At 40.6% G+C, this 15,917-nt stretch overlaps 1 protein-coding gene across 1 annotated transcript; it reads left to right on the top strand.

Moving 5' to 3' along the window:
• Positions 1-441: 441 nt before the first annotated feature.
• Positions 442-15,668, top strand: rlf (RLF zinc finger; the record flags this gene model as incomplete). Its single annotated transcript, XM_079261988.1, has 8 exons — positions 442-621; positions 4,065-4,219; positions 6,713-6,794; positions 8,333-8,468; positions 8,581-8,783; positions 9,836-9,972; positions 10,186-10,327; positions 10,564-15,668. The coding sequence occupies 8 exons, from the start codon at positions 442-444 to the stop codon at positions 15,205-15,207; spliced, it is 5,679 nt and encodes a 1,892-aa protein (XP_079118114.1). The 3' UTR covers positions 15,208-15,668.
• Positions 15,669-15,917: the final 249 nt, after the last annotated feature.

Raw genomic sequence — 15,917 nt, 5'->3', positions numbered from 1 at the left:
CAAAGGCTTAACCTTGAAACCACATATTCAACAAAATATTCTGAGAACATGTAGAAATATTGCTTTAAATTCAGAATACATACCAGTATGAACCAGGGGGGACTCAAATCATTCATTTACTTTTAAAAGTGCTAAACGACTGCATTAAAAAACACACACCAAAAAAAAGCACACACACACACACACACACACACACACACACACACACACACACAACTTAAATAAATGCAGAAAGCATGTAAATAGAAGAGTATTTAAGTGTTCTGTCTCAGCTAATATAGTCGCACTTCTCCGTTTAATAAATGAAATAAATACATAAAAGAAAAAAAAAAAAGATTGGGGTCATAACGATGAAGTTCAATATGAAGATCTGCAAAATTCCGACAGCCATTGAAGGCGGCGCCAGGCTGCACTGCATACGCGCCGTGGCGGAGAGCGAAGATGGCGGAGAATAATGTCGAAGCGGATCACGAATGGAGCGACTGGGCCTTGGACACGGCCGAGGATACTCTGATCGCTATGGAAACCTTGCTAGCCACACTGAGAGCGTTTGAAGACGTCCTCAGGCAGCAAGAAATATCCGTAACATCCTCCACAGAGTACTGCGATAACTTCTGTCAGGTAATGTGTGCATGCAACACCGAAGCTACCATTAGCCTTCCGTTAGCTCACCCCGGACTGGTTTCTCGCTGCCAGAAAAATGTGATCTTTTGCAGCGGGTGCTGGCCTTCTCATTGCACGGCTAAGTTTTATTTCGGAAAGCAACTGCACGGTCTTATTTTTTTCTTTAAACACAGTATACTGTCCGTGTATTCAGTTTATCAAAACAACCCACTATCATCGGGCTAGATGCCTTGGTAGCGGGGTGATTTATTGCATCTTTTCTTCGATTAGATTTGCGTCGTGTAGCTGAGTGTTATTTCGGGATTTAAACATGCTGTGAAAGCAGTAGATGTTTGCCGTTACTTGATATTATCACAGTTTGCACATCATGCATTACAGTATCCATGTGGGGCGGGGCAGCATCGCGGTGTGTTTATCAAAATTTTTATGATAATGCATCTTGGGCAACAAGATGTTCATGTCTTCCACACATTGGGCATCGTTTTTATACATGGAGTGGTTTTACACAATGTGTATATTATGAGTATTTGCATGTTGTTCAACTGGCAGTGTTGTACATCTGCCATGTTGTCTTTCCCATTCCACCTTATCAGCAACAAATGTGGTTTAAAAAACAAAACTATGGAATAAAATCTATACCTTGTGATAGAAGGAGTATTTATAGGTTTTAATTTAGGCAGATCGATATTAAAACACTAACTGCTTCTGCAGCAAAACCTATATCTAAGTAAAATTTAGATACTTTAAAGTGAAGTCTTATAATGTATACAAATTATCTTGTAATTACAGCCTTTTAAATTGGTTGGTTTGTAAAAAGATAAATAATCAAAATTTCTACAAGCTTGGAGGTATAAATATAAATAAAGGCACCCATTTTTTAAAGCAATATAATTTTTCACAAGGCAAACTGGGAAAGAATGGTTTCACAGTTCATTATGATGGTGTTTTACCTGAGTGATTACAAGTAAAGTTGTTAGTAAACCAGTATTTGACTTCTGCATGGAAATAAAGCTTAATGTGTAACACATTTACATAATATTTTATAAGCTTTGTATGATAAATTCATAATTTTTTCCATGAGTAGTAAAATAAACTATGAAACAATACATTAACACGATAGGTAAAATATTTTAATCATCAAATCAGAACTTTGAGTTCAAGTTCAAATCCAAGGCCCCAGTCTGCAAGCCTGCCTGGCCAGCTTTTTTTAATTTTATTTTATTTAATTGGTATAATTTTACACATAATTTTCATTTATAATCAATTAAGTTATTTTTAATAGTGGTACTAAATCATCATATGTAGAATCACTCTCTACACATTTGTTTTTGCTATTGCAAAAACACATTGTGTGTATATATGTGTGTGTGTATGTGTGTATGTGCTCACCAAATCGCTTGACATCTTAAGGCACACTATCCATTCTTTAAGTTATCATAATATTTGGCGCAAAGTCATTGGTTGAAGTAGTACTAGACTAATACCATCAAACAACAGACATAAAGTGGTCCTGATAGGTGTCACATTGCAAGAATCAACCGCTTCCAGCAGATTGGATGTTTTCAGTAATGTGGCGAGACCTAGCATGATGGTACCAGCTGCAACAATCACAGGTGTTTGTCCCACCTTCTCTTCTGCTTCTGAAGGCATCGTCTGCAGCTGGATTAACCTCAGTCCCACGCATCTTCACGAAGTGTAATCAGTCACAATTTCATTTTTACGATCTACTGCGGATGTTTCCATGATGCTTCAGAGTTGAAGTTGCTCAAAATGAAACACGATCAGTTAGGATCTGCTCACGTAGCCTTTCTTAAAAAATATACATATGTAAACTCTGCAGGTTAGTAGCGGAGCGCTCCACCATGGTTCCTATTTAAATGGGATGTAGAAGTTTGTTCAGCAGCTAGATCATGATGCAAACATCTGCGTTGTGCTGAGCGTTTGTGGTGTTTTGTGTAATATTTGATCCATGTCTCTGACCGTATGTCTCATTGCTGTTTAGGTTTCTTGACCAACTGATCTCAGCCTCACATAGTCTGTCCTTAAATTCTAACCTGTAATATTAGTTAAAATGAATAGATTGACTTTATTATTTCTAAATTAAATGTTCTGTTTTCTCTTAAATCAGTTTTTATTACAGCTGATATCTGCTGGGTCAGTCTTTCTTGCCTTTCCTGGTTATACTCTAGTACTACAGGTGTAGTATTTATGAAAAAAGAGATGAATGAGGGTTTTTTTTTTTCTTTACACTCTACACAGTACCATCTTGTAATCTTACAACTAGCTTTGCTATTTTAATTTTAGTTAATGGGCAAAGTAGATTTCAGCCCCTCATATCTGTTTAGCCACTGCCTGCCATTTAAGACATGAATCTGTCTTTTCTAAGTTTGTTTTAACAAAGTACTTCCTCTGTAAAATATCAAATACACATTTTTTGGCTCTGATGCACTTCTTTTTTTTTTCTATTGTATTGTCATTAACAAATGCATCAACGTGCACGTCCACTTTGCTTTATAGAAATGGCATCACAGCCAGTTTTGTGATAAGTTATTTAAATTACACTTGAACATAAAATTAAAAATGCTTGTTGCAACCGCAGTGATTTTTAAGATTGTAATAAGATGAACACGTGCACGTTAGTCTCAGTTCCGGTCGGAAGTAGTCCATTTGTAATTAGTACGCTGATGTAGGTCTCAGGGGTGAATGCTTTATTTCTAGCTCCCTCTGAGAGGGTTCCATATATTTAGACAGAGGGGAATTAAATCATTGCCTCTGTGGACACGGGCACCAACCAGCAAGATTTTTTCTGTCTGGCAAATGAGACTCTCGGGATGGTGCTGCTGTTTAAGTCTCTGTGATGATTTGATGTGCATGTCTGCCATCCAGGTCCACATGATGAACAGGTTGGCTGCTCCTTGTCAGGGAAGTTAAACATATTTTCTCTCAACTACACGGTCATGACAAAGATGAATGAATGAGGAGAATGAAACTTCTTCTTTTTTTTGTTTCACTTTATTTTATCATTTAGGTTTTTAGTTGGTTTTTCGGTTTCGATGTTTAGTTTGAATCGTCTGATGTTCATTGGAAATTCATATTTGGGTTGAATCAATTTTGATCAAGTCAAGTCTGAGTTTTAGACAAACTTCTAAGGGTTTTGGATTTGCAGCTCAGACTGGAGGTTTTCATTCTTTATGCTGCACCTTGAAGTCCCCTCAGACCCAATCAGGAGCACCTCGCTCCAGACAGTCAACTGGGATCAATCAGGTGTAGACTGGCAGATTTCCTCAGAGGAACCCCCCCCCCCCCCCCCCCCCCCCCCCACCCACCCAACCCCAACCCATCTGATCTCCTTTTCTCATCAGTTTTACACACTTCTGCAGGTTGTTTTCATCATTGTGATCTTAATGTAATGAATGTGTTTTGTATTTTTTTCTGTGTAGGCACTGATGCACTATGCTGGGAGCAGGAACTCCATGGAGCATGGTCTGCCTCTTCTGGAGGTCTACTGCCTGTCGATAAACTGCTTCGCTGCAGCCCGATCCCACCTCACTGCAGAGTCTGACAGAGTGGCCCTTGTTTTGAAGAGACTAGCTTTGTGAGTACAGAGACTGATAGTTCAAAACAGCTATGTTGTACATAACACACCATTCTGTCTAAGAACACTGAAGTGGGAACATTTAACTTTGGTTATGCTAAGAGCTTCAATCAAAAACAATTGGATGTTTTTTTCTTTCTTTTTTTTTCCCTCTTTCAAGCTATTAAAAAGAAGTCCAGCTAACTTTGATTCAACCTCTTAGTATGACCATAACCTGGATGAGTGAGAGTCTACACCAGGGGTCTCCAACTTCAATCCTCAAGATCTACAATTCTGCAGATTTGAGTGTTTTCCTAGTGAAAAACGCTGGATTCGAATGATGACTTGTTTTCATCTTCTGCACCTGTCTGTTAATGAGTCATAGATTTATATCAAGTATGTTGCAGCAGGGAAACACTAAAACTTGCAGGATGGTAGCTCTCAAAGACTGATGGAGACCCCTGATCGACACCTAAATTTCATTGGTACATTCACTTCTTTAAGTTGTGAATAGGCAGTTTTTATTTGCACACAGTTACGGCTCCCTACATGGATTTTAAGGTGATATGGTCAGCTTCTTCATTCACTGTATTTTAATGGCTGGTGTCAAAAAAGCTGACAGTCTGTAGTTTGCCTAATTTCCTGATTCAGGTCTTTTTTTTTTTGGATTAAATGTCTATAATTGTTAATGTTTACAGCACCATTGACCAGTTGTTCATGACCCTTTTCCTTTTACGGATCCTGAAATGCACCTAGAATCTAAATAAACCAAGTCTCTCCCAGTTTTTTGTGTGTTTTGTGTTGCTATTACATGATTCTATCCATTGTTTATCAGACATGCAAATCATGTCAACCTGTCTGTTTTCTTAAGATCTGAGATCTTCTTGTGACGGCTCTTGAACCGTGCTGAATTTAAATTTCTACTCTAAATTTCCCTGCAACTTATTTTTTGTGTGTTGGTCAATGATGGATGACTGTAGAGCAGCCGTACAGGTCTAATTGTTGGCGGAAGATATCAGTCTGCACATCTTGCAGAGCGTTCTCTTGCCCTAGGTTAAAATTGTGAAACTATTGTATGATGACTTTTCTTGAAGTATGTCGCTCCTTTTGAGTCATGCAGGGGACAATGACCTTTTTGACAGGACGGCTCCTTTCAGAACTCTTCTTGAATACAAATTATTGAACACGGATGCAAGTCTGCATTGTTGGAAAAGTCCTGTTTTCAGTTTCTTGCTTAGAGTTGGGGGTGCTTTAGGAATATCTAAGATACACAGAGGAACCCGTGAAAATTTCCTGAAAGAAGGAGTCTGTCAACGAGGCTTTTCCCGAGCCTGTCCTGAATTTGACCTGTCTGAGCCACCGTATCACCCCGGTATAACATGCAAAGCACCTTAAGGAGGGTCAGTTTCATTAGTCTGTTTTTAGTGATCAGTTTTGGATATAAATAGTTTGCTAGAAAGTAAAGAAAGTGATTCTTCTGTAAGTAACACTAAGTTATTATATATTTTTTACCGACAAAGTTTAAATGTTTAACCACATGGCATAATTGTCAGATTTTAAAGTTTTGCAAAATAATGACGCACGATGAATCAGCTGTGTTGGGAGAGTAGAACTAAGTAGATGTCACAATTTGGCCAAAAATAATGATAATTATGCCATGAGGCCAACAAAATGTTATAAACTGTAACTTCTTACGTTCAAGTCGGATAAGTCACTTCAGCTCAAGTAAATTATATTTTAAACTGAGGAAAATGACACAGTCATTTGCTTTCAGTGACTAAAAACGTAAAACCAAAAAGCAAACCGTTCAGTGAGATTTCTGTTTGAACTTTTCATTGGCGCTCGCTGTTTCCTCTCTCCATTGTGAATGACCCCACATGAACGGCACAGCAACCTCAATCAGTTGCTCGTGTTAAAACTGCTTCAGAGCCTGTTCAAAGTGGGAACTTTGTTTCTTGTTTTCTGTTCCTTCCCCACACGGAAAGCCATGTTGTAAAACCCGTCTTTCAGGATTTTAAATCTTTTTCTGAACTATTCAGAATTTCTAAATAACTTTGCGTTTCTTTTCCAGCAAATCAATGTCTTATCAGTCTGGTCTATAAACGGCGCTATAAACAGCTGTCATTTTAATTTGCAACGCCGACTGGCATTTCTAATCTCTGTGCAGTATTTATTAATGCAGCTACAAATGGGATTTACGTGTGCTGTTTAAAGCAGGATCTATAAAAACCAGCTGGTGATATTAAGACTCTTGACAATGTTTGTAGACAAAGTTGTTACGCATTTTATAAATTTACCTGAAAATAAATGGAGAATGCAGCTTTGTCAAACTTTGACTGCTTATTTTAAATTTAAGGGGGAGATTACAATAAAAAAAAAGAAGAAAAAAAGTGAGCTTGTGTCCTTCAGCTTCGTTTCCATATTGATGTGTGTGTATTGATGGCGTAGCATTTCACCTTCACCCATTTCATTCTAGTGAATTAAACGTGTGGTCTTGTGTTTTTTTTCTTGCAGGAGCTGTTTTGAACTTTTGCTGTCAGTGCCTGAAAATGAAATCCCATTTGAAGCCTGGGTTCAGTTCCACCACTCTGTTCAGGTAGAGGAATCTTAAAAGCATTGTTAGCTAATGTAAAACATATGGTGACGTGTTGTTTTTCTGGGCTGTGTTGTTAAAAGCCCTCTGATATACAAGTGGTGGAGTAGATGGCATAATTTGCAGGAGACAGGAGTGTTGTGTGTCTTTTAGCCTCGTTTTGGCTCTGACCTATTGGTGTTTGACCTCCAAGAATTCAGTCTTACCCTTGTACAGGACAGTTTTAGGATCACAACAGCGAGAGTCTTTAGACTAAACCAGTAGTATAGGGGTGCTACTATTCCTCTTCCAATTCACCTGCCTTCAATTAAATGGATCCAACAGCCAGTGAAGTTCTGCACAATGACTGATTAGTTTGAGTCAAGTGTGTTGGAATAGGGATACATGGAAAAAATGCAGGATCGTGGCCCTCGAGTAACGTAACTACAGTAGTACATCCAGTTTTGCTTTGTTTTTAACCAATATCAGGTAGATTGCTGCTGGGATAGGCTCCAGCCTCCCATGACCATGAATTGGACTTAGCAATAAAGGAATGAATGGATATCAGGTTTACATCTGAGCCTTGTCATGTCAGGGTTTGTCAACGACAGCATTTCATGTGTTTCCCACTATAGAAGCTGTCATCAGGCGTATGTTTCACCGCAGTGAAACATGCATACAAATTCACAAGGTTTATTGTTGTTAAAATCTATCTGTAAAATTATTTTTTTAAATTTATTTTTATCTTAAACGGTATAAGATCTGTCTGCATCAGTCTTAAAATAAAGGCCCAAATTCTGCCCTAAATGCAGGTTTTTTCTTTAACTTTGAAGACCTAAACTTGTGGCCTATTTTCACAATGTAAAAGTGAATTTTTAGCCTCACCCTTTGAAGGAAATTGAATGCAGATTAACACAGAAGGACTTTAATTGTCTTAATTTTCTTTTTACTGCAGATGAACAATTGTTTATTGAACTGTACATTGTTTGGGAAACCGCATGTCTAGCTTGGTTTGGAAGGCCATTTGCTTTGCATGGGTTGAACTCAATAATTAAATTCTTTAAAATATTTTTTTTCGAAGAAAATATTTCACTTTTTTTTTTAATTTTTTTTTTTTTTTTTTAAAGTAAAATCAAATTAAAATTCCATTTTATTTTAAATCGTTCTTCATGTTAAAAGCAGCACAACATGGTTTACATAATAAAAGCAATTTATGCATATTAAGAAGACCTAAAAAGCCTTTGCAGACCTCAGGATAAAACAGCAATTTCCAACACACACCTCATTGCACTCTCTTTCACACACAATCATACATGTGCACTCACACACACAGACTAACAAACATGAACTTCCCATCCCTAGCTACTGTCTCTGAACTGAATGCAGGTAGAAAAATATTAAAAATACACAACTGGCTCGACGCTGCTGTAAGGAAATTATATTTTAGAACTATTGTCAAGTTTTCTTTACAGATGCAAGAAGTGGTTAAAAGACTGTTTTTACTTTGTGTTGAGGAGATAAACCAATAAATCGTTTAGTAAGTTTTGTTTGTTTTTTCGCAGATTGCACATGACACTTTGTTACAGTATGGAAGCACAGACCTCCAAGCTTTACTCCAGATTACAGGAGAGGGCGGAGCGTGGAGTAACCCAGTCCTCACTGCTCTTCTCACTGGCCAGCCCACCAACTCAGAGGAAGGTTAGGGTGCCACTTAATTGGTCTGGCTTCCGTTATTGGACATGACAATGCAAACTTAATTTCTGATCTCTTTATTGATGACCTTCAGCTGATATTGTAATTCTGTCTGCAGTTGATGCGTACATAAGCCTGGAGGGCGAGGGCTTCATGGAGATGCGAGTGAAGCATCTGGAAAAGATGGGGGAAGTGGCAAAAGCTGTGGTGCTGGCCAAAGCTTGCACTGACTGCAACTTAATTCCCAACCAAACAACGTTTCGTCAAACATACGTCTCCCTGCTCTGTCACCTGCTTCCCAATGAAGAAGCCATAATGGAGGTATGGTTATGTCAGCTAAGATGCAACAACTCAAACTTAATGACAGCATCCCTATTTTATTCAACTTCTTCATACATTTTCCCCTTCTTTCATATGTGCCACCCCATCTGGATGAATTTTAAGGGGAGAATGCTGAGCGTTGAATCTTGTGTAAAGTGTCAGGAAGTTTACAACAGAACAGCAGTAGTCACATTAGAACACTTTCAGAACATGCAAATCCATTTCTTTGTATTCCGTACCACATCCAGAGTCTCAAACTTCATTTCTTTCTCCCCTGGTGATATAAAATTGATATTAGATAAGAGTGAGTTGTGTTTGTAGATCAAACCTCCGTGTAACTGATGATGACAGTGGGGCTATTTATAAAGTTTATCTGCGCTCTTTCCAAAAATAGAGTGCCACATTTACATGCAAATGGAGTTCTAGTTTACTAGCATTCAGTTACAGCTTTTTAGACTCTACTTTCAAAGAAATTTAATGGGAATTAAAAGTAAACCACTCCATGAAGTTCTTGATGCTCTTGCAGGCTATAAATAACTGATCAGTGTACTGTAATGTGTTAACAGAAGTTGCAGGTGCTGTTTGGTTTGATATTGGACATGTCTTTTTTTTATGAAAAAGACAACTAAACCTCTAAAAGTCCAAATTGTCAGCAGGTCAGCCCACGCTATGTTTAGGCGACTATCTGGCCCTTTAAGAGCATTATGCTCTTTCAAAAACCTTCACATATTTGGGAATAAGTTGCAATGCAGATGAGACAGTTTTCTTTTTATCTGAAGCCTCGCTGGTTTAATCCATGGATATCCAGAATAAAAGCAGTTTGTGTTTCCTAAATGCTGCTAGAAAATACAGTAATCAGTTACCCTTTAGTTCACTCTAGCAATGAACTGATTTATATTATACAACACTTAATCTATTGTGTCTTCCTTTCATTGGTTTAAATTGAAAGAAAGAGAATTATGGATTAATGTTTTGTTTCCTGTATTTAAGTCACAGATGTCTAAAGGTGTGTTATCTGTGAGTTAAACGCATCATTCTTTGTATCCTGTCAGATATCCAGATTGGACTGTAAGGATGTGCTGGAAATCACGTGTAATTTGGAGACTGAGGGGGAGGAAAATACAGCCTTCATTCTGTGCACAACTTTCCTCACACAGCAGCTGCAACAGCAGAGTCTTTACTGCTCCTGGTGAGTCGTCTCTGTTTGGCTCAGACTGTGTGTGCGGTTGCTGTCGTACGATGACTGATCATTGATCCACCAGCAACCTAATTAGATGTCTAAATCCAAGCTCTTTTATTCTTCTGATTGTTTTCTTTTATTATTTGCAGGATTTTTATGTTATTAGTCAAGCGTGTGTATGCATGATTTTTTTTTTTTTTTTGCCTTGTCTTTTATTAAAAGGGACTTGACTTTGTTGTGGAGTAAGCTTCAGAGGAGGCTCGACCCCTCATTGATGTCTCTTCTGGAACGATGCCTTCAGCTTGGGGCAATTGCCAAAACAGCGCAACATCTGCTCTACCTGGTCCGTGTGATTCAGGCAGAGGTGAGTGTAAACTGCAGTGTTATTCATTTATTATACTAAAAGTTATTCCATTGCTGTGATTTTCGGCACAACTGCTTTACGTTGCCATCTACTGAAGGAAACCTCACCTTATTCATATGTAGCCAGAGAAAACAGACCAAGATCTGATCACAGATGCATGTGTGTGGCTTAATGTAAAATGGGTTATGGTGATTTTATTCTCCCGGCACTCTTTAACAATTTTGCTTTCTTTTTAGGCAGAAGAACTGGGGATACCTGCTTCAATTGAACTTTGTGTCAAAGCCCTACAACTTCCAAAGCAGGATGACTCCGAAACAAGAACTTCCATCTGTAAAATGATGTCCTCCCTTCTTCCGAATGATCTCGAAGTGCTGCGTGCCTGCCAACTCACTGAGTTCTTACTTGGCCCCTGCCAGGAAGCCTTTACTTGTCTTGAGGAGCTCTACTTGCGTCCTGACCAAAAGTATGACCAGGAAAACGAGGTCATTCCCAACTCGCTACGCTGCGAGCTGCTCCTGGCGCTAAAAGCACACTGGCCTTTTGACCCCGAGTTCTGGGACTGGAAGACTCTGAAGTATCGCTGCGTCTCCCTTCTGGGGTTGAGGCCTGAATCAGAAGGAGAGGAGGAAGAGGTAGCGGTCAAACAAGAAAAGGCTAAACAACATGAAATACAAGACAATGCAGCGAGAGGAGAGTCTGAGCACCAAAACAAGATAAATGGAGATCTTGATTCTGAGAACCAGGACACAATACAGTCTACTAAGACAGAAATCAAAGCAACATCTGAGACAAAGACGCAGAAGTTCTGTAAGATTTGTAAGAGGTCAGTTGCAGACTCGCAGATGATTCACCACTCCAAAAGACACGCCAGGGACAACAGTCACCTCTGCCCCATTTGCTTGGAAAAGTTTAAGAGCAGGAAAGACCTGGTTCCCCACTTGAAAAAACACATTCCAAGTGAAATACTTGATTCCCAAAATGAAAACATGAAGAGCGAGAACAAGCAGAGAGATGAGGACGACGACATTGAACCTGGAGAAATCCCCATCGACCCATCCTTAATGCGGTACTACAAATCCACACACGATCCAGATGTGTTGCATCACATCGTGGAGCAGGTGAAAACCGTCAAAGAGAAGCAAGCCGACGATGACGAGCACGTAACCTTCGATTACATCGAGCAACACTTCAAGCTGCAGAACCGCGATGAGTATCCATGTCCGGGAACTGGTTGTACTCGGATCTTTAAACATTCCAAGTACTTGTATGTGCACCTAAAGTCGGATCACATCGGCGACGAGAACGTGAAATATTTTCATCAGATGAGAGACAAGCGGGAGAAGTGTGTGTTTTGTCGCCGTCATTTCGTCTCAGCTTACCATCACCGCAAACACAGAAGAGTTCACTTCGGTGATCAGCCTTACAAGTGCGTGGTTGTTGGCTGCGGGGCACAGTTTAGTACGTCCAACGAACTTGTCGCACACAAGCAGACCCACGGCTATCAGCTCAACTACCAGTGTGAGCTCAAAGGCTGTTACGTCACTTATTCTGACTTGGGTCAAATATATCACCATGAAGCACAGCATTTCAGAGATGCAGCCTTTACTTGCTCTAGTACTGAATGTCGAAAATACTACTGGTCCAAAAAGGATTTTCTAAAGCATTTATCCACACACAAAATCACCTTCACAGAAGAAGACTTTGAAGCTCAAAGGAAGGCGAAGCGGAAACTATTTAAGACTGTTCATCACCCAACAGTGCAACCTAATAAGTCAGTCAGTTCAACGGACACTATAAATGGAGATGTCCTCAACTCTCCATCAGGTAGCTGTGCTTCCCCTTCACAAGAATCTGACGTTAAGGAGCCAAAGGCAACAATGACATTGGTGGCTGTGTGCTTTGATGGAAGTAAGTTCACTTGTGGCTTTGAGCAGTGTGGAATGACTTTTTCCAGAGCCAGAGATGTCCAGAGACATCTGAAATGTGCTCACCCAGAGCATCTTAAACTGGAGAACAAGGAGCACAAACATGATAAAGAACTGGCATCCAAATCCAAGGGGATAAGAAAGCCTGAGTCAGGTGGTGAAAAAAAGGGAAAACATGAGCCCTCGACTGCATATCAACCTGTGGAGACTGGCAAAGTGAAAAAAGTGACCTCTCATCCCAAAAGTAATGAAACAAGCTCAATCAGCCTTAACCCAAAAAGTGATGCTCTGAAAGAAATTCTGATTGGGTTGAGTAAGCTGAGCCTGAACTCTTCACCAACGAACAGTTTGCCAAGAGAACCCTCACAGTCCAACACAGACTCGAACGCATCACAAATGGCTCTTCATCAGGCCATAATGGCAAAGCCTCCCATTGTATTGCTCAAGAATAGACCATATCTGCCTGAAGACAAGATAAAAGATCAAAGTGAGCAGGCATTAGTAACCAGCGATGAGGATGGTAACGAATCATTGGCCACTGTCAAGCCATACGTCTGTGAGGTGAAAGGTTGTGGCTTTCGGTCCGCTCAAAGTTACAGCTTACTGCGCCATTATAACGCCAAACATGGCTGCACCATAGAAGAGGCCAAAAAGATGACGTCTTTGAAAACCACATCTTTCAAGCCTTACGTTTGCCAGCTTTGTTCCAAGAGTCATAGGGAAAAACACGTGTTGAAGGCCCATTATATCAGTGTCCATAACATGAGTGGGAGCTTAGTAGACAAAATAAGCTGTGGATCTGTCCGGTCTGAGGGAAACAAAGAGCCTACATCACCAACCAAGAAGGCATCAGAGCTTCCGACAAACCACAATCCAAAAAAGAGGAAGGAGAGTCCTAAGCTGCAACGCCAACATGAAACAAATAACTCAACCACAATAAGCAAAAATGGTCACAACTTTGATAATCACTCCCCATCTGAAGAGGAGGGAGAGGATGAAGCTGAGAGTGCAGGGGAGGCCAGTGAGCAGAAAGGGGAAGGTGAGGATACAAACACTCAACAGCTCAGAACAAGACGTTTGGTAGCTAAAAGTAATTTGTGCTATATTCTGGATAAATTCAGTAAACCATTTCATTGTGTGGCAAAAAACTGTGCTGCAGCTTTTTCCACCCAAGGAGGCCTTGTACGCCATCTGCAATTGGTGCATCATTACAATCGCTCGCAGCTCCTGCTGGATAAAGATGGAGATATGCGTAATAGTCCCGAAGTCAGAAAAGAGTCCACAAGGAAAAAGCCTCCCCCGAACTCGGATGAACCTCAGCCACAATTCAAATGCCACTTTGCAAATTGTAACGCCTCATACCACCTTAAAAGCAGCCTTGTACGTCACACTCGGCTAACACACACCTTTCATTCTCAGCCATCGCAGCTGATAAGGTGCAAATACGACGGCTGCACAAGGATGTTCAGCCACCATGATGCACTTAAGAAACATACACTTTATAGTCACTATGAGTACTACGATTCGCTGGTGGTACGACTGCAGAGCACTCACAAAAAGTCAATCACTGGCTGCCAAAAGAAGCTCATAGTGACACCACCTAACTCTCAGAAAGGAGAAGAGCCTGGTTCACCCACCACGCAGGATGATGAATCGAGTCCAAACCCTGAAGCGACATCCCAGTTGGAAGAAAACGCCCATGACGATCATGAAGACAACAAAGTGCCAGCAGAAAAAAAGAGGTCAAGACGAAATAGTTTCAGTCGTTTTGTCTTAAGATCTCATGAAGAAGCACTACAGATGTGTCAAGACCGCTCCATGCCTGCTGCCTACCCGTGCATGGTCCAGGACTGCGACTCCGTAGTCACGTACTTGCACAGCTTGAACCGTCACTACCTGAAGGTGCACCAAATGCGTCGAGAAGATCTCGTGAATAATAACAATAAGCTTATTTTTAACGCTGAGCAGCTTGAAGAACTGATTCAGAGGAAGTCAGCCAGGCCGACTGTCACCGAACCGTGCACTCCTAACGAGGCTCAAAATGTAGAGCACCAAGCTGAGCCAGAAAACACAGGTGGCCAGCCTGTGGTGAGCCAGCACTCCATCAAGGCTCAGACACAGAACGAAGATAATCATGATCCACTGGGGTTCCCTGAGGAGGAAGAGAAAGACCCTCCACCTGTTGAGAGAAATGGTGTCCTTGTTGGAGCAGACGAGGTGCTATATGGTGAAGCAAGCACCGGTGGACGCACTGAGGAGTCACCTGCCACTCCACAGAACACTCAGAAACAAGAGGAAAGGTTAACCTTGGATAAGATCAAACCTTTTCTTCGTCCAGTCACGGTTGACCTCTCACCACCGTGCTCACTGCGCTTTATGACTGAGGAGGGTTTCCAAGACGCATCAAGCAACAAAGATGGTAGCAAAATGATAAACGGGGCAGCAACGTTACCCTCTCCTCCTGTCCGTCAGCCGTTAAAGCGCAAAAACGAACTGTCTGAACAGCCTACAAAGTTGAAAGATTCTCAACCACAAAGTCCATCGCCGCGCCCTTTTGACATTGCTGCCTATAAGCCTATGGGCTTTGAGTCCTCATTTCTGAAGTTCATACAAGAAACGTCTCCAAAAGAAAAAAAATCTCCTGGGAAAAGGCGCGACACTTTCAGACGCAGCTGTTCTGTTAAGGAGAACAACCAGCTGGGAATCTCTCACACCCGCAGCAGGCGTACTCATTCCCCACTGGTGAAGCTCCACACTATGAGTGGAGACTTCACATCAGTACAAAACTTGAAGTCTATCCTTGACAAAGCCCTGGCTGGGTGCGGGGACCTGGCCATCAAACAGCTTCAGTACCTCAGACCGGTGGTGGTGCTGGGAAGGCCTGTGTGCACCACCACGCTGTCTGACCTCTTCCCATCTGACACCAACAACAGCAAACTGCTTCTTGGAAGTTAGTTTAACTAAGCACCTTTGTAAAGATGGCAAATTAATTTGTATTTTCACAAGCTTTGACTCAGTATTTTCATTTCTTTTATTACTGAGAATGTTATGTTTTGCTGTTTGTTTTTCAAATTGCCAAAATGTTTTGTAGAAATTATGGTAAGATGAAAAAGATACAAGCCTCAACAATACATGTCCAGTTTGACTGTATTTTGGGTATCGCTTATGAAAACAAGTCTTCTGAAATATATTAATCCATGATCACAACTGTATATACTGTAGCCCCCCCAAGATAAATGTACAGCTTTCCAGATAGTTAGAACTGGTCAGTAGCGTATTGCAAGGCCTTTTCACTTTTGTGAAAATGTGACTAAGAATATTTCCTTACTACAATGTTATTGAGGAATATGTTTGGTTATTTTTCACCTCAGTTTATATTAAATCAGTGTTTGGATGCAGTGGACAGACATTGGCAGACATGTATGTGACACTTTCTAATAAAATAAATTGAGAAATGAATTCAGCTTTACTTGGGAGCATTTCATATTTACTTTTTGGTGCACTATGGGTCTAAGACACTTTAGTGAATCCAACAAGAATGTGTTACTCATTTCAGATATCTAAATTCTGGAGATTTTAGGATGAAATAGCTATTTATTCCTGATTGTTGCATTTCATAGAAATTGGGTGTGGTGTCGGTGCGACAGGAAGCGCCGCCTGCTGGA

Source organism: Telmatherina bonti (assembly GCF_933228915.1).
Source record: "Telmatherina bonti genome assembly, chromosome: 22".
Classification (NCBI taxonomy): domain Eukaryota; kingdom Metazoa; phylum Chordata; class Actinopteri; order Atheriniformes; family Telmatherinidae; genus Telmatherina; species Telmatherina bonti.
This window is presented reverse-complemented; position numbering and strand designations above follow the sequence as displayed.